Raw genomic sequence first — 25,394 nt, 5'->3', positions numbered from 1 at the left:
AAGATTATGTTAAAGTCACTTGGAAAAATCACTTCTTAGCTGGGTGCAGTGGTGCATCCCTGTAGTCTCAGCTACTCCAGAGGCAGAGACAGGAGGATCCCTTGAGCTCAGGAGTTTAAGTGCAGCCTGGGCAATACAGTGAGACTCCATCTCTTAAAAAAAAAAAATATATATATATATATATATATATATATATAAATAACTTCTTTTCGATTTAGAACCAGGTAGTATAGTTACATAGTAAGCAGAGACAGTATCAAACGTTTTATACTGGCCAGACACAGTGGCTCACACCTGTAATCCCAGCACCCAGCACTTTGGGAGGCTAAGGTAGGAGGATTACCTGAGGCCAGGAGTTCAAGACAGGGCTGAACAACATAGTAAGACACTATCTCTATTAAAAATAAATAAGTACATAAATATTAAAAATTTCATCCTTTTTTTTTTTTTTTTTTTTAGAAACAAGGTCTCATTCTGTTGCCCAGACAGGACTGCAGTGGCACAATCATAACTCACTGCAGCCTCAAACTCCTGGGCTCAAACAATCCTCCCTACTCAGCCTCCCAAGTAGGTAGGACTACCAGTGTGTGCCACTATACCTGGCTAATTAAAAAAATATTTTTTTAGAGACAGTGTCTCACTGTGTTGTCCAGGCTAGTCTTGAACTCCTGGCCTCAAGTGATCCTCCCCAGTCAGCCTTCCAAAGTGCTAGGTTTACAGACCACCACACCTGACCCTACTTCTTTTAATTTTTTTTAACTATAAAATTCTTTTCATTCGGGTTATTACTAAATGGACAGGGATTGCATTCAAATGACAATACGCTAAATTTTTAAAAATCTCTTTTTTGAACTTTTTAGTTGGTTTACTGCTTTTGGTAATGAAAATTTTAAGGGCTGGGCACAGTGGCTCATGCCTGTAATCCCAGCACGTTGGGAGGCAGAGGCGGGCAGATCACGAGGTCAAGAGATTCACACCATCCTAGCCAGCATGGCAAAACTCCATCTCTACTAAAATTACAAAAATTAGCTGGATGTGGTGGCGCACACCTGTACTCCCAACTACTCGGGTGGCTGAGGCAGGAGAATCACTTGAACCCAGGAGGCAGAGGTTGCAGTGAGCAGAGACTGCGCCACTGCACTCCAGCCTGGTGACAGAGTGAGACTCTGTCTCTAAATAAATAAAAAAATAAATAAATAAATAAAAATAGCAATTTTAAGTTAGCACACATAAGATATGCTACATGTATTTTATAGCCCGTTTTGACTTTGAAATCCAGACAATATTTGAACATTTGAAATCCAAAAAAAAAACAAACAATTTACCTTTGCTGGATGTATACAAGAGTGCTGACTGAAAAGAAACCAACTGAGTGTCAGTAAGACTCTCTTCCACTGACATCTGTACTGCATACCCAGCGTCTGGGCTGACATTAGGCAAAGACAGTAAGTCGGTTGACCTAACAAAGAAGTTTCCATGGAAAGTATGAATGGAAAGACCTAGAAGAGAAAAAGGTAACAAAATTATTTTTATATACCTACATACTGATATTTACATTTTATCCTAGTTACTTATCAGATTGGCAAAAAGTAAAGAAATCTAGATAATACACAGTACTTAGTGAGGTTAAGGAATAACAGATGGCTTTTGAAATGAAGGTGGGGATACTAATTTTCAAAAAACATTTTTGGGTCAGGTGCGGTAGCTCACGCCTGTAATCCCAGCACTTTGGGAGGCCAAGGTGGGTGGATCGCCTGAGGTCAGTTTGAGATCAGCCTGGCCAATAACATGGTGAAACCCTGTCTCTACCAAAAACACAAAAATTAGCCAAACATGGTGGCAGGCGCCTGCAATCCCAGCTACTCAGGAGGTTGAGGCAGGAGAATTGCTTGAACCCGGGAGGCAGAGGTTGCAGTGAGCTAAGATTGCGCCACTGCACTCCAGCCTGGGCGACAGAGCAAGACTCTGTCTCAAAAAGAAACACAAAAAACATTTTTGGACGATAATTTGGCAGTATCTATCAAAATTCTAGATACTTATTTTGACTTTAGCAATCCCATATCAAAGAATGTGTCCTACAGATATACTCATTTAAGTGCCAAATTCACACATGCAGAAAAATTTCAAGGAGACTGGTGTGTCACAGCAAAAAAATTTAGAAATACCTTCAATGGGTATCAGTAGAAAAACTAGGCCAGGCACAATGGCTCATGCCTGTAATCCCAACACTTTCGGAGGCTGGGGCAGGCAGATCACTTGAGGTCAGGAGTTCGAGACCAGCCTTGGCAACATGGTGAAATCCTGTCTCTACTAAAAATACAAAAATTAGCCGGGCATGGTGGCACACGCCTGTAGTCCCAGCTACTCGGGAGGTTGAGGCAGGAGAATCGCTTGAGCCCGAGAGGCAGAGGTTGCAGTGAGCCAAGATCGCGCCACTGCACTCTAGCCTAGGTGACAGAGTGAGACTCTGTCTCAAAAAACAACAACAACAACAACAAACAAACAAAAAACTAAACTGTGATTTGTCCAGTCTGCTGAATACTAGGTAGAATAGGCAGAAGTTTAAATTAATGTGATGGATTTATATGATCTAAAATTAATGAATCTTCAAGGTTTATTGAATAAAAATACATACAATATGTCACTTATGTAAATCGACCATAAGATACATTTTCCATGGAGATGTACCTAAGTATGCAAATGTATAGGAAATTCGGTATATACCAAGTGATATATACCATTTTTAATACGAAATTCTGATATATACCATTTTTAACTACATAAAAATGAAGTGAAAGTGTATGTGTCGCATACACATGCAAGCTGATACAGGAAGACTTTAGCTTTATCAATAATGTTTTTATTTTTTACAAGAAAAACAGATGCACATGTTGCTTGTGAAATAGAAACCAACTTAAAAACAGTAATCAGGATGAAAAAGAATGCTGGGCATGGTGGCACGTGCCTGTAATCCCAGGTATTCAGGAGGCTGAAGCAGGAAGATTGCTTAAGCCCAAGAGTTGAAAGCAAGCCTGGGCAACATAGTGAGACCCTGTCTCTTAAAAAGAAATATACAACATTAATAAAGAAAGAAAGAAAAAGGAGAACGTGGGTCTGTACATATAAAAATAGAAAGGTTTTCAAGATATTGTGATAAAAATAAAAAAGCCAGGTATAATTCCTCACTGCTTTTATTTGAAGTTAAGGCCAAAATATATGTTTATAAATGCCATGGGAAAGTTTCTGAAGGGTATATGATTAACTGTAGAGTGGAACAGACGTTATGCTTGAGTTCTCATTTTATATCTTTTTGTACATTATCTTTTCTGTGTTAACTTTTCTAGAGTATGTATTTGATCTGTAGTGAATTTATCATAATAAAATAAAAAGAGAAACCTAAGCAAGCTAACCACAAAGCTTTATTAAATTAAGCACTCTAGAAAGAGGGTGGCGGGCTGCAGTGGCTCACACCTGTAATCCCAGCACTTTGGGAGGACAAGGCAGGCAGATCACGAGGTCAGGAGTTCGAGACCAGCCTCACCGACATGGTGAAACTCCGTCTCTACTAAAAATACAAAAATTAGCTGGGCATGGTAGCACGTGCCTGTAATCCCAGCTACTCGGAAGGCTGAGCCAGGAGAATCACTTGACCCCGGGAGGCGAAGGTTGCAGTGAGCCGAGACTGCGCCATTGCACTCCAGCCTGGACGACAGACCGAGACTCCGTCTCAAAAAAAAAAAGAGGGCAAAGGAGTTGCCTGGCATATCCCAAAGCTGTTTATGCAAAATAAGGTACATATAAAAATAGCCTCTGTCTTGACAAGTAGAAAAGGTCTTAAAAGCACATTAGGATGTACACTTCCCTTAATTTATAACAGGTATCTGCAGAAATAAACATTTTTGAGGTCTGTCAGTCTCCAATGAATGGGATCCAACAAATATACCCTTTAAAACATAAACACTAAAAAACTATTAGGTACTCACTTCGACAGCATGTATACTAAAATTAGAACCATACAGAGAAGATTAGCGTGGCCCCAGTGCAAGGATGACACGTAAATTCGTGAAGTGTTCCATATTTTAATTAAAAATTATAAAATAAAAACTAGGCCAGGCATGGTAGCTCATGCCTGTAATCCCAGCACTTTGGGAGGCCGAGGCGGGTGGATCACTTGACATCAGGAGTTCGAGACCAGCCTGGCCAACATGGCGAAACACCACCTCTACTAAAAATACAGTCCGGGCGCAGTGGCTCACGCCTGTAATCCCAGCACTTTGGGAGGCCGAGGCGGATGGATCACGAGGTCAGGAGATCAAGACCATCCTGGCTAACATGGTGAAACCCTGTCTCTACCAAAAATACAAAAAATTAGCTGGGCGTGGTAGCAGGCGCCTGTAGTCCCAGCTACTTGGGAGGGTGAGGCAGGAGAATGGCGTGAACCCAGGAGGCGGAGCTTGCAGTGAGCGGAGATCGCGCCACTGAACTCCAGCCTGGGCAAAAGAGCAAGATGTGGTCTCAGGAAAAAAAAAAAAAAGTAAAATAAATAAATAAATAAAAACTATTAGAATTAATAAATTCTAATTATAGTGAAGGATAGATAAGAGAGACCTTCATCTTGCTCATGGTTTGACCAATAGATTTCAATGTGTAATGGAACAGGTTAGTGGATCTTTATCTTTTTTTTTTGTTATAGATTTCATATAAATAATTTTTCCATTGAAAAGAATATTATTATACTGGGCGTGGTGATTCACACCTGTAATCCCAGCACTTTGGGAGGCTGAGGTGTAGGATTGCTTAAGTCCAGGAGTTTGAAACCAGCCTGTGTAGCAGAGTAAGACCCTGTCTCTACAAAAAAATTAAAAATTAGCTAGGCATGGTGGCATGCGCCTGTGGTCCCAGTTATTCGGGAGGCTGAGCTAAGAGGATTGCTTGAGCCCAGGAGTTGAGGCTGCAGTGAGCTATGATCATGCCACTGCACTCACAGCCAGGGGGACAGAGCAACACTCTGTCTCCAAAAAAAGAAAAAAGAGAGAGAAGAAGAAAGAAAATTACCGCTCTACACCCCATTACAGAGCAATATTTATTTAAATAAAAACTCAATCTGTGCTCCACACCCCCTTACAGAGCAATAATATTTATTTAAATAAAAACTCAATTTGTGCAGCAGCAATGGAAAAAAAAAAACCCCACCTTAAAAAAAAAACCCACCAGGTTGATAATGTGGAGAAATGAAAAACTAAAAATAAGAGTACAGGCCGGGTGCGGTGGCTCATACCTGTAATCCCAGCACTTAGGGAGGCCAAGGCAGGCGGATCACCTGAGGTCAGGAGTTTGAGACCAGCCTGGCCAACATGGCAAAACCCCGTTTCTACTAAAAATACAAAAATTAGTCAGGCGTAGTGTCAGGCACCTGTAATCCCAGTTACTCAGGAGGCTGAGGCAGGCAGAATTGCTTGAACCTGGGAGATGGAGGTTGCAGTGAGCCTAGATCACACCATTATACTCCAGCCTGGGCGAGAGAGTGAAACTCTGGCTCAAAAAAAAAAAAAAAAAAAAAAAAAGAAAGAGAGTACAAACTAAGAGATCCCCCACTTTTGGAAATAAATAGTTGCACAGTGAAAACATACTTGATGCCACTGTACAATTAAAAAATGGATAAAATGGGCCAGGTGCGGTAGCTCATGCCTGTAATCCCAGCACTTTGGGAGGCCGAGGCGGACGGATCACCAGATCAGGAGATCGAGACCATCCTGGCTAACACGGTGAAACCCCGTCTCTACTAAAAAATACAAAAAATTAGCTGGGCATGGTGGCAGGCGCCTGTAGTCCCAGCTACTTGGGAGGCTGAGGCAGAAGAATGGCATGAACCCAGGAGGCGGAGCTTGCAGTGAGCTGAGATCGTGCCACTGCACTCCAGCCTGGACGACAGAGAGAGACAGTCCGTCTCAAAAAAAAAAAAAAAAAAAAAAAAAAAGGATAAAATGGTAAAGCTTATGTTATATATATTTTACAAGTAAAAAAAAAAAAGTTTAAAAGCAAGATCTGTGGCTGGGTGTGGTGGCTCATGCCTGTAATCCTAACACTTTGGGAGGCTAAGGCAGGAAGATCACGTGAGCCCATGAGCTTGCAACCAGCCTGGGCAACATAGGGAGACCCAGTCTCTACAAAATAAAAAATAAAAAATTAGCCAGGTGTGGTGGCTCACACCTGCAGTCTCAGCTACTAGGAAAGCTGAGGTGGGAGGATCACTTGAGTCAGGGAGGTGGAGACTCCAGTGAGCTGTGATTGCACCACTGCACTCCAGCCTGGGCGACAGAATGAGACTCTCTCAAAAAAGGGTCTAGGCTGTGTGCGGTCACTCACACCTGTAATCCCAGTGCTTTGGGAGGCTGAGGTGGGCAGATCATCTGAGGTCAGGAGTTTGAGACCAGCCTGGCCAACATGGTGTAACCCTGTCTCTACTAAAAATACAAAAATTAGCCGGGCATGGTGGCACGCACCTATAATCCCAGCTACTCGGGAGGCTGAAGCAGGGAGAATCACTTGAACTCGAGAGGTGGAGGTTGCAGTTAGCCAAGATTGTGCCACTGCACACCAGCCTGGGCAACAGAGCAATATACCATCTCAAAAAAAAAAAAAAAAACAGGACTCTATCTTCTTCTTTTTTTTTTTTTTGGAGACAGTGTTGCCCAGGCTGGAGTGCAGTGGTGTGATCTCTGCTCACTGCAACCTGACTCCCAGGCCAGGCCCCAACAATCCTCCCACCTCAGCCTCCTAAGAAGCTGGGACTACAGACGTGCACCACCACGCTCAGCTAAGTTTTAGTATTTTTCGTAGAGACATCATTTTGCAATGTTGTCCAGGCTCGTCTCTAATTCCTGGGCTCAAGCGATCCACCAGCCTTGGCCTCCCAAAGTGCTGGAATTACAGGCATGAGCCACTGTGCCCAGCCAGAGATAAGGTCTTTTTTAAAAAACTGAGATAATTCACACACCATAAAATTCTCTATTTAAAAATATATAAGTCAGTGCTTTTGAGTATATTCTCAATAGGCCCCCCTTTTTTTGGTTACAGTGTTTCTTCTCTCCTCTTAATTGCATATTCCAGAGTAGGCAAAGTATCTCAGAAGGGCAATCTTATAAGACCAGATAAAAACATGTATATTTACTGAAACCAAAAATATTATTTAGTCCTACGCAAAAAAAAAATATTCCTACCTTTGGTGCACCGAATCCTCATGACTGCCTCAAAGCCAATCTTCCGAGTAAGGTATCTCTGTAGTTCCTTCTGTAATTTCTGTACTTGGACTGGGTTGTGCTGATGATGGTAAGAGGGATAGTAATAGACACTACCTGCTGAATACCGAGAAATACAACCTGGAAGAGAACACACACTTTTAAACTGTGCCGTTAACTATTTCTACTACACCAAAGTAACTAAAGACATTGGAATCAATCTTTAACTTTCCAAGGTAAACTACTGTCAGAAAGGAGATTTCATTCCCTTTTTTTGAGACAGAGTCCCATTCTGTCACCCAGGCTGGAGTGCAGTAGTGATACCATGGGGCTCACTGCAGCCTTGACCTCTCCACCTCAAGCACTCTTCCCACCTCAGCCTTCCAGGCAGCTGGGACCGCAGGTGTGCGCCACCATGCCTGGATAGTTTTTTATTTAAAAAAATATACATATTATTTGCAAATACAGGGTCTTCCTATGTTGCCCAGGTTGGTCTCAAACTCCTGGGCTCAAGCAATCCTCCTGCACAGGCCTCACAAATTGTTAGGATTACAGGCATGAGCCATCATACCTGGCCTGCATTCCTTTAAATAGTAGAATAGAAATTTCTCTATTACTAAATGTTTAGAGTAGAAGACTATAAGGTTTTTAATAGACTAAACTGACTGATTAACTTTCCCAAGGGCATACATATGCTTTAACTTTGTTCTATATTTAGAACACTATCATATAAGGACCATTTTGATATTCATTTAACGGAAAAAAAAATCATTACGAAGAACTTACCCAGAGAAGCCAAATCAGAATACTGTCCACTGAGAAGGAATAAGTCAACAGCAACTTGCTGACCAGAACAGTCCAAGGCTAATTTCTTATAGAAGTCAGTGGATGGTGTCATGTGTATATCCTATTTATAATAAATTATAAAGAGACATTTAAAAAAATCATTACATTGTCATAAAATCTAAATACACATCTACATACATCATGATGTTAACAACAATTGCAATTATTTCTGGGCATTCTACAAAGTCCTTTTCCTTTGTGGTACTACTTGATTTTTCATTAAGAAGCAAGTACTGCTTAGGAATTTTCTGTAAGTTCCAGCCAGGTGTGGTGGCTCACACCTGTAATCCTAGCACTTTGGGAAGCCAAGGCGGGTGGACTGCTTGAGCCCAGGAGTTTGAGACCATCCTGGGCAACATGACTTTATTTATTTAAAAAAAAAAAAAAAAAAAAAATGGCCGGGCGTGGTGGCTCACGCCTGTAATCCCAGCACTTTGGGAGGCCGAGGTGGGTGGATCACGAGGGCTGGAGATCGAGACCATCCTGGCTAACATGGTGAAACCCCGTCTCTACTAAAAATACAAAAAATTAGCCAGGCATGGTTGCAGGTGCCTGTAGTCCCAGCTACTCGGGAGGCTGAGGCAGGAGAACGGCATGAACCCAGGAGGCGGAGCTTGCAGTGAGCTGAGATCGCACCACTGCACTCCAGCCTGGGCGACAGAGCGAGACTCCGTCTGAAAAAATATATATATGTTTTTAAAAAATTTTCTGTACGTTTTTTTCCCTTTATTTTTAAAAAGAAATACATCTACTATAATAATTTCATAGTTGGTAAAGATTTTTTTATTGTAACTAAAATATATTAAATGTTCAGTATGCTGGAAACTGTTCTAAACAATTCATATGTAATACTTACTTAGTCCTTTCAACTACCCTAAGAGGTAAGTGCTATCATTTTCTTTTTTTCTTTTTCTTTTTTTTTGAGATGGGAGTTTTGCTGTAGTTGCCCAGGCTGGTGTGCAATGGCACGATCTCAGCTCACCGCAACCTCTGCCTCCCGGGTTCTAGCGATTCTCCTGCCTCAGCCTCCCGAGTAGCTGGGATTACAGGCATGCGCCACCATGCCCAGCTAATGTGTTTTGTATTTTTAGTAGAGACGGGATTTCATCATGTTGTTCAGGCTGGTCTCGAATTCCCGAAGTTAGATGATCCGCCTGCCTCGGCCTCCCAAAGTGCTGGGATTACAGGTGTGAGCCACCACACCTGGCCACTATCATTATTTTCTTTCTTTCTTTTTTTTTTTTTTGAGACAGAGTCTCACTCTGTCACCCAGGCTGGAGTGCAGTGGCGTGACCTCAGCTCACTGCCTCCCGGGTTCAAGCAATTCTCACGCCTCAGCCTCCCAAGTAGCTGGGACTACAGGTGCACACCGCCACCCCCAGCTAATTTTTGTTTTTTGTTGTTGTTGTTTTGAGACGGAGTCTCACTCTGTCGCTCAGGCTGGAGTGCAGTGGCACAATCTCAGCTCACTGCAACCTCCCAGGTTCAAGCAATTCTCCTGCCTCAGCCTCCTGAGTAGCTGGGATTACAGGTGTGTGCCACCAAGCCCGGTTAATTTTTGTATTTTTAGTAGAGACAGGGTTTCACCATGTTGGTCAGGCTAGTCTCGAACACCTGAACTCGTGATCCACCCACCTTGGCCTCCCAAAGCGCTGGAATTACAGGCCTGAGCCACCATGTCCGGCCAATTTTTGTATTTTTAATAGAGATGGGGTTTCGTCGTGTTGGCCAGGCTGATCTCGAACTCCTGACCTCAGGTTATCCGCCTGCCTCACCCTCCCAAAGCACTGGTCTTACAGGCATGAACCACCACACCCAGCCATCTTTTTTGTTGTTGTTGTTGTTGTTGTTTCCCAAATTGGAGTGTAGTGGCACGATCTCACTGCAGCCTCCTGGGCTCAAGTGATCCTCTCACCTCAGCCTCCAGAGTAGCTAGGACTATAGGCTCTCAGCATCACACCTGGCTAATTTTTTTGTATTTTTGTAGGGACAGGGTCTCACTATGTTGCCCAGATTGGTCTCAAACTCCTGAGCTCAACCAATCCTTCCATCTCAGCCTCCCAAAGGGCTGGGACTATAGGCACAAGCCACCACACTTGACCCTTTATTTTCACCTTATATATAAAGAAACAAAGGGGCAAAGAAATTAATTTTTCAAGTTCCCAAGTGTAATAAACAGTGAGACTAGGCAGTCTGACTCCAGGAATGATACCATACCCAGTATAGTACACAGGTCTCTCTTTCATAATCTTTTGGGAAATACGGGTCTCAAAAACCTTAAAGTTTATGCACACAAGGTGCACATAAGCACCTTGGCCATCAATGTACCAAATACAACTATTCTTTTTCTTTTCTTTTTTTTTTTTTTGAGACGGAGTTTTGCTCTTGTTGCACAGGCTGGAGTGCAATGGTGCGATCTTGGCTCACTGCAACCTCCGCCTCCCAGGTTCAAGCAATTCTCTTGCCTCAGCCTCCTGAGTAGCTGGGATTACAAGCATGTGCCACCACACCCAGCTAATTTTTTTTTTTTTTTTGAGACGGAGTCTCGCTCTGTCACCCAGGCTGGAGTACTGGAGTGCAGTGCCGCAATCTCAGCTCACTGCAAGCTCCGCCTCCCGGGTTCACGCCATTCTCCTGCCTCAGCCTCTCCAAGTAGCTGGGATTACAGCGCCCGCCACCACGCCCAGCTAATTTTTTATATTTTTAGTAGAGATGGGGTTTCACCGTGGTCTCGATCTCCTGACCTCGTGATCCGCCCGCCTCAGCCTCCCAAAGTGCTGGGATTACAAGCGTGAGCCACCGCGCCCAGCCAATTTTGTATTTTTAGTAGAGATGGGGTTTCTCCATGTTGGTCAGGCTGGTCTCAAACTCCCAACCTCAGATGAACTGCCCAACTCGGCCTCCCAAGATGTTGGGATTACAGGCGTGAGCTACCACGCCCAGCCAAATAAGACTATTCTTAACTGGTCAATCAGGTTCTCTTTGTCCCTATCAAGCATATTCTGTTAGTCTCCCAGACTATCTCTCTGAAGGCAGGCTGAATTGCTAGTGGCCTGCTAAAGATACTAAAAATTAAGGAAGGGTGAATCAGGTAGAGAAAAATGTAACAAAATAAAAATGTCTACATAAAAGTTAACTTCCTTATAGTCCCTCCTCCCAACAATTGACAAATAAATTTAAAGAAAAAACAAGTTCTATGGTCACAGGGATGGAACACCAGCATAAACCTTATCAGACATTTCATGACTCTCTAACCTTAGCAGATGACCTGTGGTTTGGTTCCTCTCGTGGTTTCAGGGCTCCCACTCCAAGAGTTGGGAGTTGTGTTTGAAAGACAGACATTCGACCACCAGTTGGAGACATCAGCTTAAAGGCAGCCTGCAGTGCAGGACCCAAGGCACTCTGGGTCTCCAGAGTCTTGGTAAACATTTGTGGCAAAGTTTTCAGTAAATCTTGCACGAGCTTGTAAAACAAAGCAAGAAAACTCAAGAGTGTCATAATTAAAAATTTATTTCACATTAAGTCAGTATCTCATACAATAGACAAGACATTGAGTCATGATGATGGTCAGAGAATCTACAGACACTAAACAATGAAGTTGGTCAAATGACAAGAAAGCCATTTTAAGTCAACATTATAAATTGGCAAGCAAGACAAATCAAAGTTGGGCCTTACAGTTCTTGCACATGCAGTAGTCCAGCAAGACTATAAGTCCAAAATGTATCCAAAAGAACCATCACAGTTTAGAGATTTGATGTATTTTAATGCCATGAAATATGGCCTTCTCCATCACCTCTACATACTTTATTCTTGTAAGTTCCAAAGTGAGTTTAGCTCTTCCCTGTTGCAAATCTAAGATATCCAGTAACTTTGCCAACTAGTAATATCACTACAAAAGAAAAACAACTACCTTTACAGGTTAGGTTGTACAAATAGAGTTAATGGGGAAAAAAATACTTCGCACTATGGCACAGTCACCATTGCCAACAGCAGAGACCATAGACTTGCTAGTTAAAATGTTACCCCTACGGCATATATGCATGTACAGGGTAGACAACATCCCCCCTTCAGACACATTCTGTTCACCTCTCACTGTATTATCTCATGGCAATTTCCAGGCAGGTAATAAGAGTTTCTTCTGAACTGACCCCAATGACACTCTGTGAATCAGAAAAGCAAAGGGCACTGAAAGCAGCCTACCTAATGTGCTTCTATGTAGTGACCAGAAGCTTTATCTCAGCAACCCTCCCAACTTCCCAAATGGCTGGCAAGACAGATTTCCTTCAAGTGTTCCTCCTTTATGGAATATGCTTATTTTCTACCCTACTACAAATAACTTGCTTCATTAGACTTAAAAATGATCAGCTCAAGGTTGAACTCAAGAGCTGTTCATCTAATTATAAGAGCAAATATAAAATGCTACATATCTTAGAAATGTCACAGAAATAATCAAAATTTTACTTAAAGTTCATTTCAAAAACATATTCCTTCAATATTTCAATTAAACATGTCAGGTAGGAAAATGTGCCTTACCTCTTTACTTTCATTTAAGTTTACTAATAAGTTCTCTGGCATAGGTATAAAAACATCTGAAAGAAGAAATACATATTTATTTTAAACAAAATGTAATAATTAAAAGTGTGCCAAATATATAACACTAATGCAATTAACCACCCCCTTCCTTAAAAATAAGCCACCTCCTCCACTATTATAGCACTGTTTACATGTGTCCAAAGAGCCACCAAAAAACCACAATGATACAGGTATCTACTGCAAATTTTCTGCTTCTTGTCTGCTACCTTGTAAAAGGTACAGCCTCCCAATTAGAAAATATTTATCTGGGCCGGGTGCAGTAGTACACGCTTGTAATCCCAGCACTTTGAGAGGCTGAGGTAAGTGAATGACTTGAACTCAGGAGTTTGAGACCAGCCTGGGCAACACAGTAAAACCCTGTCTTTACAAAAAGTACAAAAATGAGCCAGGCATGGTGGTACATGCCTATAGTCCCAGCTATGTGGGAGGATTCCTTGAGCCCGGGAGGCTGAGGCTGCAGTGAGCCAAGACTGCACCACTGCACTCCCAGGCTAGTGGGGAGGTTGAGACCCTGTCTCCAAAAAAAAAAAAAAAGGAAAGAAAAAAAATAAAATATTGATCTGTACTCACTGAATTTGTGTAAGTGCTATGCTTCTTAGGCTAAAGATAATAATTTACAATTCTGCTTTGACCTTTTTTTTTTTTTTAATGGCTGGCCCTGGAAGCCAGCCAAAGATACACTCTTGGCATTAAGAAATTTTTTTGACTAACATGACACACAAGAATGCTGTCTTCATAAGGAAGCAATACAGCTCACCAATAGCTCTGTCATTCACAAAGCAGATGCTTTCTCATAAAGAAGGTCGGCCGGGCACGGTGGCTCGTGCCTGTAATCCCAGTACTTTGGGAGGCCGACGCGGGCAGATCACAAGGTCAGGAGCAATGTGGTGAAACCCTGTCTCTAGTAAAAATACAAAAAGTTAGCCAGGCGTGGTGGTGGGCACCTGTAGTCCCAGCTACTCGGGAGGCTGAGGCAGGAGAATCACTTGAACCCGGGAGGCGGAGGTTGCAGTGAGCCGAGATAGTGCCACTGCACTCCAGCCTGGGTGACAGATCAATCAAGACTCGTCTCAAAAAAAAAAAAAAAAAAAGAAGGCCCACACCAGTGCCTTTAAAAAGGGACTATGGGCTGGGTGCGGTGGCTCGTGCCTGTAATCCCAGCACTTTGGGAGGCTGAGGCAGGTGGATCATGAGGTCAGGAGTTCAAGACCGGCCTGGCCAAGATGGTGAAACCCTGTCTCTACTAAAAATATAAAAAGTAGCCAGGCATGGTGGGCACCTGTAAGCCCAAATACTCGGGAGGCTGAGGCAGAGAATTGCTTGAACCCAGGAGGCAGAGTTTGCAGTGAGCCACCAAGATCGCGCCACTGCACTCCAGCCTGGGTGACAGAGCAAGACTCCTTCTCAAAAAAAAAAAAAAAAAAAAAAAAAAAAGAATGGGACTATGGAGGCCAGGCATGGTGGTTCATGCCTGCTGTAATCCCAGCACTTTGGGAGGCCGAGGTGGGCAGTTCACTTGAGGCCAGGAGTTTGAGACCAGACTGGCCAACATAGTGAAACCCCATTATTTACTAAAAACCACAAAAATTAGCTAGGCATAATGGCACACGCCTGTAATCCCAGCTACTCGGAAGGCTGAGGCATGAGAATCGCTTGAACCTGGGAGGCAGAGACTGCAGTGAGCCAGTGAGCCAGTGAGCTGAGATCACGCCACTGCACTGCAGCCTGGGCAACAAAGCAAGACTCTGTCTCCAAAAACACAAAACAAAACAAACAAACAAAATTAATGGGACTGCAAAATCAAGTGAATCAGAAGGTATGCTACCTGACCACTTCAGATGAGCCTCTCAGGATTCACATTTATTCTTGCTTAGGAATTCTTCCTTAGAAAGGGAGCAAACTGGGAAGAGAGTGGTGGAGGATTACAAGGATAATCACTTTCTAGATTTCTATATTTTGTTTCTGATTACAAAAAAATAAGGCCTGGCCAGGTGTGGTGGCCCATGCCTATACTCCCAACACTTTGGGAGGATGAGGCGAAAGGACTGCCTAAGGCCAGGAGTTTGAGACCAGCCTGTGCAACTTAGCAAGACCTTGCCTCTACAAGAAATTTTAAAAATTAGCTGGGCGTGGTAGCGTGTGCCTGTATTTCTAGCTACTTGAAAAGCCGAGGTGGAAGGATCGCTTGAGCCCAGGGCTTCAAGGCTGCAGCAAGCTATGATTGCACCACTGCACTGCAACATGGGCAACAAGAGTCTCTGTCTTTAAAAAAATAGTAATAGCCAGGCACAGTGACTCACACCTGTAATCCCAGCACTTTGGGAGGCAGAGGCGGGCAGATCACCTGAGGTCAGGAGTTCAAGACCAGCCTGGCTAACACGGTAAGACCTTGTTTCTACTAAAAATACAAAAAATTAGCTGGGCGTGGTGGCACGCACCTATAATCCCAGCTACTCAGGAGGCTGAGGTAGGAAAATCGCTTGAACCCGGGAGGTGGAGGTTGCAGCGAGCCAAGATGGCGCCATTGCACTCCAGCTTGGGCAACAAAAGTGAAACTCCATCTCAAAACAAAAAATGTAATAATTATGATAACTCCCTATTAATCGCCCTTCCCCCCCAGCCCCTGGTAACCTCTATTTCATTTTCTGTCTCTATGAATTTGCCTATTCTAGGTACTATATATAAGTGGAACCATACAATATTTGTCGGTTTGTGTCTTGCTTATTTCACTTAGCATGTTTTCCAGGTTCATCCACATTGTAGCACGTGTGAGAATTTCATTGTTTTTTTAAGGCTGAATAATAAATATTCCATTATACGTTTTTTTTTTTTCCTTCAGATGGAGTCTCACTCTGTCGTCCAGGGTGGAGTGCAGTGGCACGATCTCGGCTTGCTGCAAGCTCCGCCTCCTCCCGAGTTCACGCCATTCTCCTGCCTCAGCCTCCCGAGTAGCTGGGACTACAGGTACGCACCACCACGCCCAACTAATGTTTGTATTTTTAGTAGAGACGGGGTTTCACCATGTTGGCCAGGATGGTCTCGATCTCTTGACCTTGTGATCCACCCGCCTCGGCCTCCTGAAGCGCTGGGATTACAGGCGTGAGCCACCGCACTCGACCCCATTATACGTTTATACCACATTTTGTTTATCTATTCATCTGTTGATGGCTACTTGGGGTGTTTCCACCTTTTGGCTATTGTGAATGATTGCTATTGCTATAAACAATGATGTACAAGCATCTGCTTGAGTCTCTGCTTTCGATTTTTTGGAGTATATATTGAACGGTGGAATTGCTACATAATGTGATAATTCACCATTAACTTTGAGGAATTGCCAAGGTATTTTCTACAGCAGTTATGCCATTTTACATTCTGACCAGCAGTGCACCAGGGTTCTAATGTTTCCACATCTAGTGGCATAAATATTTGCCCCTGTTTTATACTTAAAGCTCTTAAGTTTAGGTCTTTAGTCCATTTCAAGTTAATTTTCTTTACATGGTATAAAGTAAAGGTCCAACCTCATTCTCTTACATAGGCAGTATTGCCACAACTATTTGTTGAAAAAACTGTCTCTTCTCCCACTGATTGTTCTAGGCACCTTTGTCAAAAATCACTTAACTGGCTGTGGGTGGTGGCTCATGCCTGTAATCCCAGTACTTTGTGGGGCCAAGAGAGGCAGACCACTTGAGGTCAGGAGTTTGAGACCAGCCTGGCCAACATGGTGAAACCTCATCTCTACTAAAAATACAAAAATTAGCTGGGCATGGTGTTGCATGCCTGTTGTCCCAGCTACTCGGGAGGCTGAGGCAGGAGAATTGCTTGAAACCGGGAGGCGTAGGCTGCAGTAAGCCAAGATCGTGCCACTGCACTACAGCCTGGGCGACAGAGTAAGACTCCATCTCAAAAAAATAAATAAATAAATAAATAAATAAAATCAATTGACTATATATGCTAGGCTTTATTCTGAGCTCTCAATTCTATTTCCTTGCTCTATATGTCTATCCTCAAATACTTTTTGAATGAATAAATGGGAAGAAGGGGGAAAAAAAGCCTAAATTTGATCTGAGTTCTAACATTAACTTGTTTTTGTTACCTCGTTCAGTGGGTTGTCTCCATAACCCCCATTTCCTCCTCCATAAAATGGGAGATTGAACTGAAAGACTCTTACAACTCCAACAATCATGATTTTATACTCAAGATTTTCCTTGACATACTACAAACAACACACATCCAATTTGTCAAGTAATCAAGAAATATTTCTAAAACTGAAAAATTATGAAAGTAGTTCAATAAATCTATACCTTCAATATCTGAAACTATTAGCATCTGAGGTTGAGAGAGACTTTCCTGAAGACCGTAGAAATGGATTGTACTGTCAAATGTTATGAAGCCAATTTTTGTTCTAGTGTTGCCAGGAAGCCTAAAAACAAATTCAGAAGAGTATTTTATCAAGTTTTAACCGCATACAAATACACATAAAATATGTCCTAAGAGTTACATGAAAATATCTAATTCAATATTATAGAAATTGGCCCAACACAAACAAATGTTTAAACCACCCAACGTTTACCATGAAAACATATCTGACTCAAAGGGAAAACACTACATGTAAGCCAAACAATAAACAAAAAACAGCAATAATACAACAATCCAAAACCAAGTATAGCTATGTAAAGCTACATATAATCACTTAGGAAACAGTATGTTAAAAATACTGAAAAGTATTAATGAAATTTTGCAGATGATTTTAAGTTATAAAGCATGCTTCAAAATATTATGATACAGAAACTCTAATATTTAAGAACAAAGAAAAGCGAAAGCATCTATTTTAAAGAACTACAAATAAGTGGAACTACAATTATATAAGGGGAAGAACAAACTGTTTTTCACTCTTGTTCATGCATGGGTGAGTCAGTGACAATCTCATCAATTCACAATCCCCATTCACAATCTACAACATTAAAAATACAAATGCTGGCAGGAACAAGAATGAGCTTTTCACCAAAGTGAAGGAGTTACTCCACTCGTGATGAAATTTGGCCTTCTATATGCCTCCACACCACACACAAGCACTATACTTCATTACATAGAAAGGTCACATTAGCTTTGATGGGTTACACTAGGTCTCTAAGCACCACTGGAAATAGTTATTTTAAGAGACTTAAGACACTTGATAACCAAATGCAATGTGTCTATACTGTTTAAATTCTTACTCCAATAAACTGACAGTAAAAAGGCATTTTTGAGACAACTAGGAACAAAAAATAAACTAGGTATTAGATCATATGTGGAATTACTGCTAATTTTCCTTAATACTTTAGTATTATAGTTAGGTATAAAAGTTAGTCTTGAAGTACGTATAGGTAAAATAGTATGCTGGCTGAAATTTGCTTTCAAATACTCAAGGTGGGAAAAGGTATGTGCATGAAAGGGGAAGGATGAGATTAAGCAAAAAGAGCAAAATGCTGAAGATGATGAATCTGGGTGACAGGTGACTGGAAGTTCATTACATTATTCTTCCTACCAACTATAGATTTAAAAATAATGTTTCGAAGAGAAAGTGAGGCCTAAATTAACAACTGATTTGGGTGGAGTTTTAGAACATAATTATACAGCTTTTATTTTTTAATTTCAAAAACTACTTATTCATTTAGAAAATATTATTAGTTTCATATTTAAGCTGAATTGAGAAACTTACAAATCCAGATTGTCTAACAAACTCTGGCAAACTGAATTCAAGTATCCAGTTTCGACTGCATTGTGAGACACATCAAATACAAAGAGATACACTGGAGGCTGAGGTGGTCGTAACTGAAGAAAAAAAGATCTTGTTAAGTACATTTAACAGGATTAAGTTTAAACTTATTTGCTGGGTACACATACAGCAAAACAATTTAAAAAGCATTATTTACAGATTGAGTAGAGATTATAATAAACAGGCAAAGCTATACTATATTGTCTACAGATGTACACTTAAAGGAAAAATGAGTCTGTCATTGCCGTAATTCAGAAGAGTGTTTTCTCTAGAACAGGAAGGGGAAGAGATGTAATCAGAAGGGCTTGTGGCTGGGCGTGGTGGCTCATGCCTGTAATCCCAGCACTTTGGGAGGCCAAGGCGGGCAGATCACCTGAGGTCAGGAGTTCGAGACCAGCCTGACCAACATGGCGAAACCCCGTCTCTACTAAAAATACAAAAATTAGTCAGATGTGGTGGCGGGCGCTTGTAGTCCCAGCTACTCGGGAGGCTGAGGCAGGAGGATCACTTGAACCTGAGAGATGGAGGTTGCAGTGAACCGAGATTATGCCACTGTACTCTAGCCTGGGCGACAAAGTGAGACTCCATCTCAAAAAAAAAAAAGAAGGGATTCTGGGAGTATTAGCAAGGTTCAACTGCTTGGCTTGGGTTATACTAACAAAAGTGTTTAGTTTATAATGATTTGGTAATCTGAATATTTTATGTTTTATTGATTTTTCAATATGTTTGTTGGATTTCACAATTTAGGGAAATTATAGCTCTGAAAGTTACAAGTTAGCTTCAGCTGGTTATTTAAACAACAAATTACAGCCAAATCTCATAAAAACATAAGACTGTATTTTTTTTTTTTCTTTTGAGATGGAGTCTCGCTGTGTCCCTCATGCTGGAGAGCAGTGGTGTGATCTCAGCTCACTGCAACCTCTGCCTCCTGGGTTCAAGAGATTCTCCTGCCTCAGCCTCCTGAGTAGCTGGGATTACAGGCACGCGCCACCACGCCCAGCTAATTTTTGTATTTTTTTAGTAGAGACAGGGTTTCACCATTTTGGCCAGGCTGGTCTTGAACTCCTGACCTCATGTGATCTGCCCGCCTTTGCTGCCTCCCAAAGTGCTGGGATTACAGGTGTGAGCCACTGCACCTGGCCAAGACTGTATTTTAAACTTCCAAATCCAAAGATTTGTTCTCAATTCAGTAAAAAGCATCAAATAGCCACAGTCAGAACTGGGTATGCAGTATACAATCTTCCCTTGGTATCTGCAAGAGATTAGTTCCATGATCTCCCACCTCGAATACCAAAATCTAAGGATGCTCAATTCCCTTACATACAATGGTGTATTATTTGCATATAACCTATGCACATCCTTCTGTATACTTTAAATCATCTCTAGATTTTTAAAATAATACCTAATACAACATAAATGCTATGTAAATAGTTGCTATACTGTATATTAAAATTTGTATTATAATTTTTTTTTTTAGAGAGAAGGTGTTGCTCTGTCACTCAGGCTGGAGTGCAGGGATGCAATGCAATCACAGCTCACTGCAGCCTTGAACTCCTGGGCTCAAGCGATCCTTCCACCTCAGCCTCCCAAGTACCTGGGACTATAAGCACACACCACAATTCCTGAAATTTTTTGCAGAGACTTGGGTCTCGCTACATTGCCCAGGCTGGTCTCGAACTGTTGGCTTCAAGCAATCCTCCTGCATCGGCTTCCCAAAGTGCTGGGATTATAGGTGTGAGCCACCATGTCTGTCCTATAATATTTTTTACTGTGTTTTTCTGAACATTTTCGACCCATGGGTAGTTGAATCCACGGATGCAGAACTCATGGATACAGAGTCAACTGTACTTTTATATATTTTTGCATGTATCACTTGCCAAATCCACACGACCTGCCCCTCAAGAGATAGAAAGGAGCAAACACCTTCTGCTATAGAAAAGTTTCTAAATTTAAAGGAAGCAATTTTTTGCAAAGTGTGGGTGATAAAGGGAAACTAGGAAGGTAAATTTAAAAGAATAAGTGCTTCTGGTTTTTTTTGTTTTAATCCAATAAAGGAACATCTACTCTGTAGATGGCTATTACCAACCACTTAAGTGCAACAAAATGTTTTCTTTTTTTTTTTTTTTTTTGAGACGGAGTCTCGCACGGTTGCCCAGGCTGGAGTGCAGTGGCGCAATCTCGGCTCACTGCAACCTCTGCCTCCCTGGTTCAAGCAATTATCCTGCCTCAGTCTCCCAAGTAGCTGGGATTACAGGCGTATGTCACCACGTCTGGCTAACTTTTGTATTTTTAATAGAGACGGGGTTTCACCATGTTGGTAAGGCTGGTGTCGAACTCCTGACCTCCAGTCATCCGCCCACCTCGGCCTCCCAAATTGCTGGGATTACAGGTGTGAGCCACTGCACCTGGCCAACAAAATGTTTTCTATATAGAAGCTTTTCTGTGGTAAGGAGACTGGTTCCTCACAAGTTTACAGAAAAATGGACCCAACTGCCCAGATAAAGACACAAAAATATATTATTATTATTTTTTTTTTTTTTGAGATGGAGTTTCGCTCTTTTGCCCAGGCTGGGGTGTGGTGGCGCAACCTTGGCTCACTGCAACCTCTGACTTTCGGTTTCAAGCATTTTTCCTGCCTAAGCCTCCCAAGTAGCTGGGATTACAGGCACTCACGACCAGGCCTGGCTAATTTTTGTATTTTTAGTAGAGACGGGGTTTTACCATGTTGGCCAGGTTGGTCTCGAACTCCTGACCTCATAATCCGTCTGGCTTGGCATCCCAAAGTGCTGGGATTACAGGCAGGAGGCACTGTGCCCAGCCAAAATACACTAAAATATTAAAAGGTAGTGTTGAGAGTTATCTTCATATTCCCTTTTCCCAAGAGATAATTATGGCATGGTGAAAGAGTAACCAAATCAAAAGGCCTAAATTATTATGCAAGTTCTACTACTAAGTGAAATTTGGCATGTCACTTAACCTAAGTCTGCTTTCATATCTGTAAAAGAGGATTAACAGCATTTTTCTAGCTTGCTTCAGAATACTGTTTGTGCTAATCAAAAGTGTACATGCTTTATAAAATGTAAAGTGCTAATTAAACATTAGGCATTCACAACCAGCCTAAGCAACATAGTGAGAATCTGTCTCTAAAAAACTTTTAAAAAATTAGCAGGGCATGGTGGTGCATGTCTGTAGTCCCAGCTACTTGGGAGGCTGAGGCAGAAGAATTGCTTGAGCCCATGAAGTTGAGGCTACAGTGAGCTATGATAGTGCCACTGCACTTTAGCTTCAGCAACAAAGTAAGACCCTCCTCTCTAAAAGAAATAAATGTTAAACAAAAAAATTAGGCATAGTAATTAGTTTTAAAATGCAAGACCTCAGATATTCTCACGGGTGTAGAAAAGAACAATATTTCCAAGAGGATGTTCATCACAGCATTATTTCTAATAGAAAAAAAATTTGTATGAAGGAAAAATGAAGCAATAGGGAAAAAAAACTGACTGTAACTTATAAGTAAATACGAGCTGGCCGGGCACGGTGGCTCATGCCTGTAATCCCAGCACTCTGGGAGGCCGAGGTGGGAGGATCACAAGGTCAGGAGTTTGAGACCAGCCTGACCAACATGGTGAAACCCCGTCTCTATTAAAAACTCAAAAATTAGCCAGGTTTTGGCTCGCGCCTATAATCCCAGCTACTCAGGAGGCTGAGGCAGGAGAATTGCTTGAACCCAGGAAGCGGAGGTTGCAGTGAGCCAAGATCACAGCACTGCACTCCAGCCTGGGTGACAGAGTGAGACTCCGTCTCAAAAAAAAAAAGTAAATACGAGCCCAATATTATATTGGAAATTTCTGAATGTCACATAAGACACTTAAATGGGACTTTACATAAACTTTTACCTTTCAAATATACCATTATATATTAATTACTTTAGTAATAAACAAGTATTACACTTTTACACATTTAAAAACATAAAATTTTGGCTGGGCACAGCGGCTCACACCTGTAATCCCAGCACTTTGGGAGGCCAAGGTGGGCAGATCACTCGAGCCCAGGAATTCGAGACCAGCCTGGGCAACATAGCAAAACTCTGTCTCTAATAAAAATAAGCCAGGTGTGGTGGTGCGTGCCTATAGCCCCAGCTACTCAGGAGGCTGAGGTGGGAGGATCACTTGAGCACGGGAGGTCGAGGCTGCAGTGAGCCTTGAACCTGCCACTGCACCACTGCACTCCAGCATGGGCAATGAGAGTGAAACTCTGTCTCAAAATGAAATAAAATAAAATTTTGTTACAGGATGCTGTATTGTTTTACTTAAAACCTGGTAATAAAAAATGGGTATACTGTATCAAAAAATAAAAGTTTACCATGTATTCTGAAGGAGCCATAAACTCAATAGTAGCATTTTGAACTTCTGGTCTTCTGTGAGGTTCTCCATAAACTCTGGTCAAAGGGTTGTACAAGAATTCTTCAGGAACTATATAAAGTTAACAATACACATATTGAAAAAACTGAAAAGAATTTAATGTATTTTGCATTTGGCCACTTTCTTCCTTGAAAAGATGACAAACATTCATTAAATGTCAATTATTTTCTTTTTTTTTTTTTGAGACAGAGTTTCACTCTGTTGCCCAGGCTGGAGTGCAGTGGTGCAATCTCAGCTCACCGCAACCTCCACCTCCTAGGTTCAAGCGATTCTCCTGCCTCAGCCTCCCGAGTAGCTAGGATTACAGGCATGCACCACCACGCCCGGCTAATTTTTTGTATTTTTAGTACAGACGGGGTTTCTCCATGTTGGTCAGGCTGGTCTCGACCTCCCGACCTCAGGTGATCCGCCCACCTTGGCCTCCCAAAGTGCTGGGATTACAGATGTGAGCCACCACACCCGGCCTATTTTCTTAAATTTCCCAATTATACAAGGATATTAACATTTCACATATGAAATGTACAGACACTAGCTGGCACTAGAAGCTATGGTAAGACAATTTCAGAGGTCAAGGTCATAAGGTTTAGTAAGTTTCATTAATTAATGAGAACTTTATGGAACATCACTTAACCTAACATCATACCTACCACTTATAATACACTAGTGGTCAAAGAGTATTTTCTAAATTAATTATCATTGTATCTGTCTTCCTACTAATTGTTTAGAAATTCAAATCCCTATGAACTCTAAAGGGTAAGCTATAGTTCAGGAAATAGCCTGGTTTGCAGATGAAAGGGGCTTCAACTTTTATTACAATTTCATTTTGTATATTAAAGCACCTACACATAAAAATTTTAAAGGTAACTAAATACTTCATGTACATTTTCAGAATTGTTACAGTGCAAGAGAAAGTTCTTAGCCTATCCTTACTTTTCTATACTCAAAAAAAAAACACACACGCACAAACAATAAAACTGTTTTTTTTGTTTTGTTTTATTTGTTTGTTTGAGATGGAGTTTTGCTCTTGTTGCCAAGGCTGGAGTGCAACGGTGCAATCTCGGTTCACTGCAACCTCCGCCTCCCGGGTTCAAGCGATTCTCCTGCCTCAGCCTCCCGAGTAGCTGGGATTACAGGCGCCCGCCACCACACCCAGCTAATTTTTTTATATTTTTAGTAAAGATGAGGTTTCACTACATTGGCCAGGCTGGTCTCAAACTCCTGACCTTAGGTGATCCACCCACCTCAGCCTCCCAAAGTGTTGGGATTACAGGCGTGAGCCACTGCACCTGGCTCTGTTTTGTTTGTTTTTGAGACAGAGTCTCGCTCTGTCGCCCAGGCTGGAGTGCAATGGCTCGATTTCAGCTCACTGAAACCTCTGCTTCCTGGGTTCAAGCGATTCTCCTGCCTCAGCCTCCTGAGTAGCTGGGATTATAGGCGCCCGCCACCACACCCGGTTAATTATTGTATTTTTAGTAAAGATGGGGTTTCACTGTGTTGGCCACACTGATCTCGAACTCCTGACCTCAGGTGATCCACCGCCTCGGCCTCCCAAAGTGCTGAGATTAGAGGCGTAAGCCACCGTGCCCATCCAATAAAACTGGTTTTTAAAAACTCTTGGCCAAGGCTGGGTGTGTTCTCGGGAGGCTGAGGCAGGAGAATTGCTTGAACCCGGGAGGCAGAGAGGTTTCAGTGAGCTGAGATCATGCCACTACACTCCAGCCTGGTGACAGAGCCAGACTCCGTCTCAAAAACAAACAAACAAAAACAAACTCTTGGCCGGGTGCAGTGGCTCATGCCTGTTAATCCCAGCACTTTGGGAGCCTGAGGTGGGCAGATCACTTGAGGTCAGGAGTTATAGACCAGCCTGGCCAAAACGGTGAAACTCCACCCCTACTAAAGATATAAAAATTAGCCGGCCGTGGTGGTGGATGCCTGTAATTCCAGCTACTCAGGAGGCTGAGGCAGGAGAATCGCTTGAACCTGGGAGGCGGAGGTTGCAGTGAGCCAAGATCACGCCACTGCACTCAAGCCTGGGCAACAGAGTGAGACTCCATCTCAAAAACAAAAACAAAAACAAAACTCTTATATTCCTCTATTTCTCAAATCTTTCAAATAGACAGTGTGGATACTGGCATACCCACTTCCTTCTCTAATCCTAACAGAACCCTGTTGATTACATTATAGTCCTCAAATAAAAACTGTGACATAGTTATTGAGAGAAATCTCCTCCTCCTCAATTACTGAGAAAACTACATTCAACTAACCTTCTAGCACTGCCTACCTCCCTTCATTCAGCAGTGAATGAATTGGGCACCTATTCTGTGGACTTATTTTCTTTCACCCTAGAGAAAAGGCATGGGACAATTTCTAAATAAAAATGTTTCTTAAATTCCTGGCTTAAGTAATACCATGAAATATACCACTTATTATATACCCAATACAATGTAAAAATGGGATATCCATGTAATACTATCATTATTTTTTGCTTAAAAAATAAATAATTAAATTTATTTATAAATATAAATGCACAGAAAAAAGTTACCT

General features: G+C 42.0%; 1 protein-coding gene and 1 non-coding gene across 5 annotated transcripts in view; one reads left to right on the top strand and one right to left on the bottom strand.

Moving 5' to 3' along the window:
- The window catches only part of SEC24A (SEC24 homolog A, COPII coat complex component), an 80,122-nt gene that overhangs the window by 22,752 nt on the left and 31,976 nt on the right, over positions 1-25,394 (bottom strand). For 3 of the 4 annotated variants that reach the window (XM_527165.7, XM_009449678.5, XM_009449679.5), the window contains 8 exons: positions 22,792-22,901; positions 18,376-18,488; positions 16,979-17,097; positions 12,618-12,673; positions 11,340-11,546; positions 8,025-8,145; positions 7,221-7,379; positions 1,326-1,499 (listed from right to left, as the gene is read on the bottom strand). In XM_527165.7, the coding sequence (XP_527165.2) occupies positions 1,326-1,499; positions 7,221-7,379; positions 8,025-8,145; positions 11,340-11,546; positions 12,618-12,673; positions 16,979-17,097; positions 18,376-18,488; positions 22,792-22,901 (1,059 nt within the window). Of the gene's footprint in view, positions 1-1,325; positions 1,500-7,220; positions 7,380-8,024; positions 8,146-11,339; positions 12,245-12,617; positions 12,674-16,978; positions 17,098-18,375; positions 18,489-22,791; positions 22,902-25,394 lie in introns of all 4 variants that reach the window. The other variant, XR_010157009.1, reaches the window with a different exon arrangement.
- On the top strand, positions 3,976-4,082 carry LOC112209271 (U6 spliceosomal RNA). The gene has a single exon (XR_002944022.1). It is a non-coding gene; the product is annotated as a U6 spliceosomal RNA (small nuclear RNA).

Source organism: Pan troglodytes, chromosome 4 (genome assembly GCF_028858775.2).
Source record: "Pan troglodytes isolate AG18354 chromosome 4, NHGRI_mPanTro3-v2.0_pri, whole genome shotgun sequence".
NCBI lineage: Eukaryota > Metazoa > Chordata > Mammalia > Primates > Hominidae > Pan > Pan troglodytes.
The sequence above is the reverse complement of the archived record's forward strand: the minus strand, read 5'-3'. Positions and strand labels throughout refer to the sequence as shown.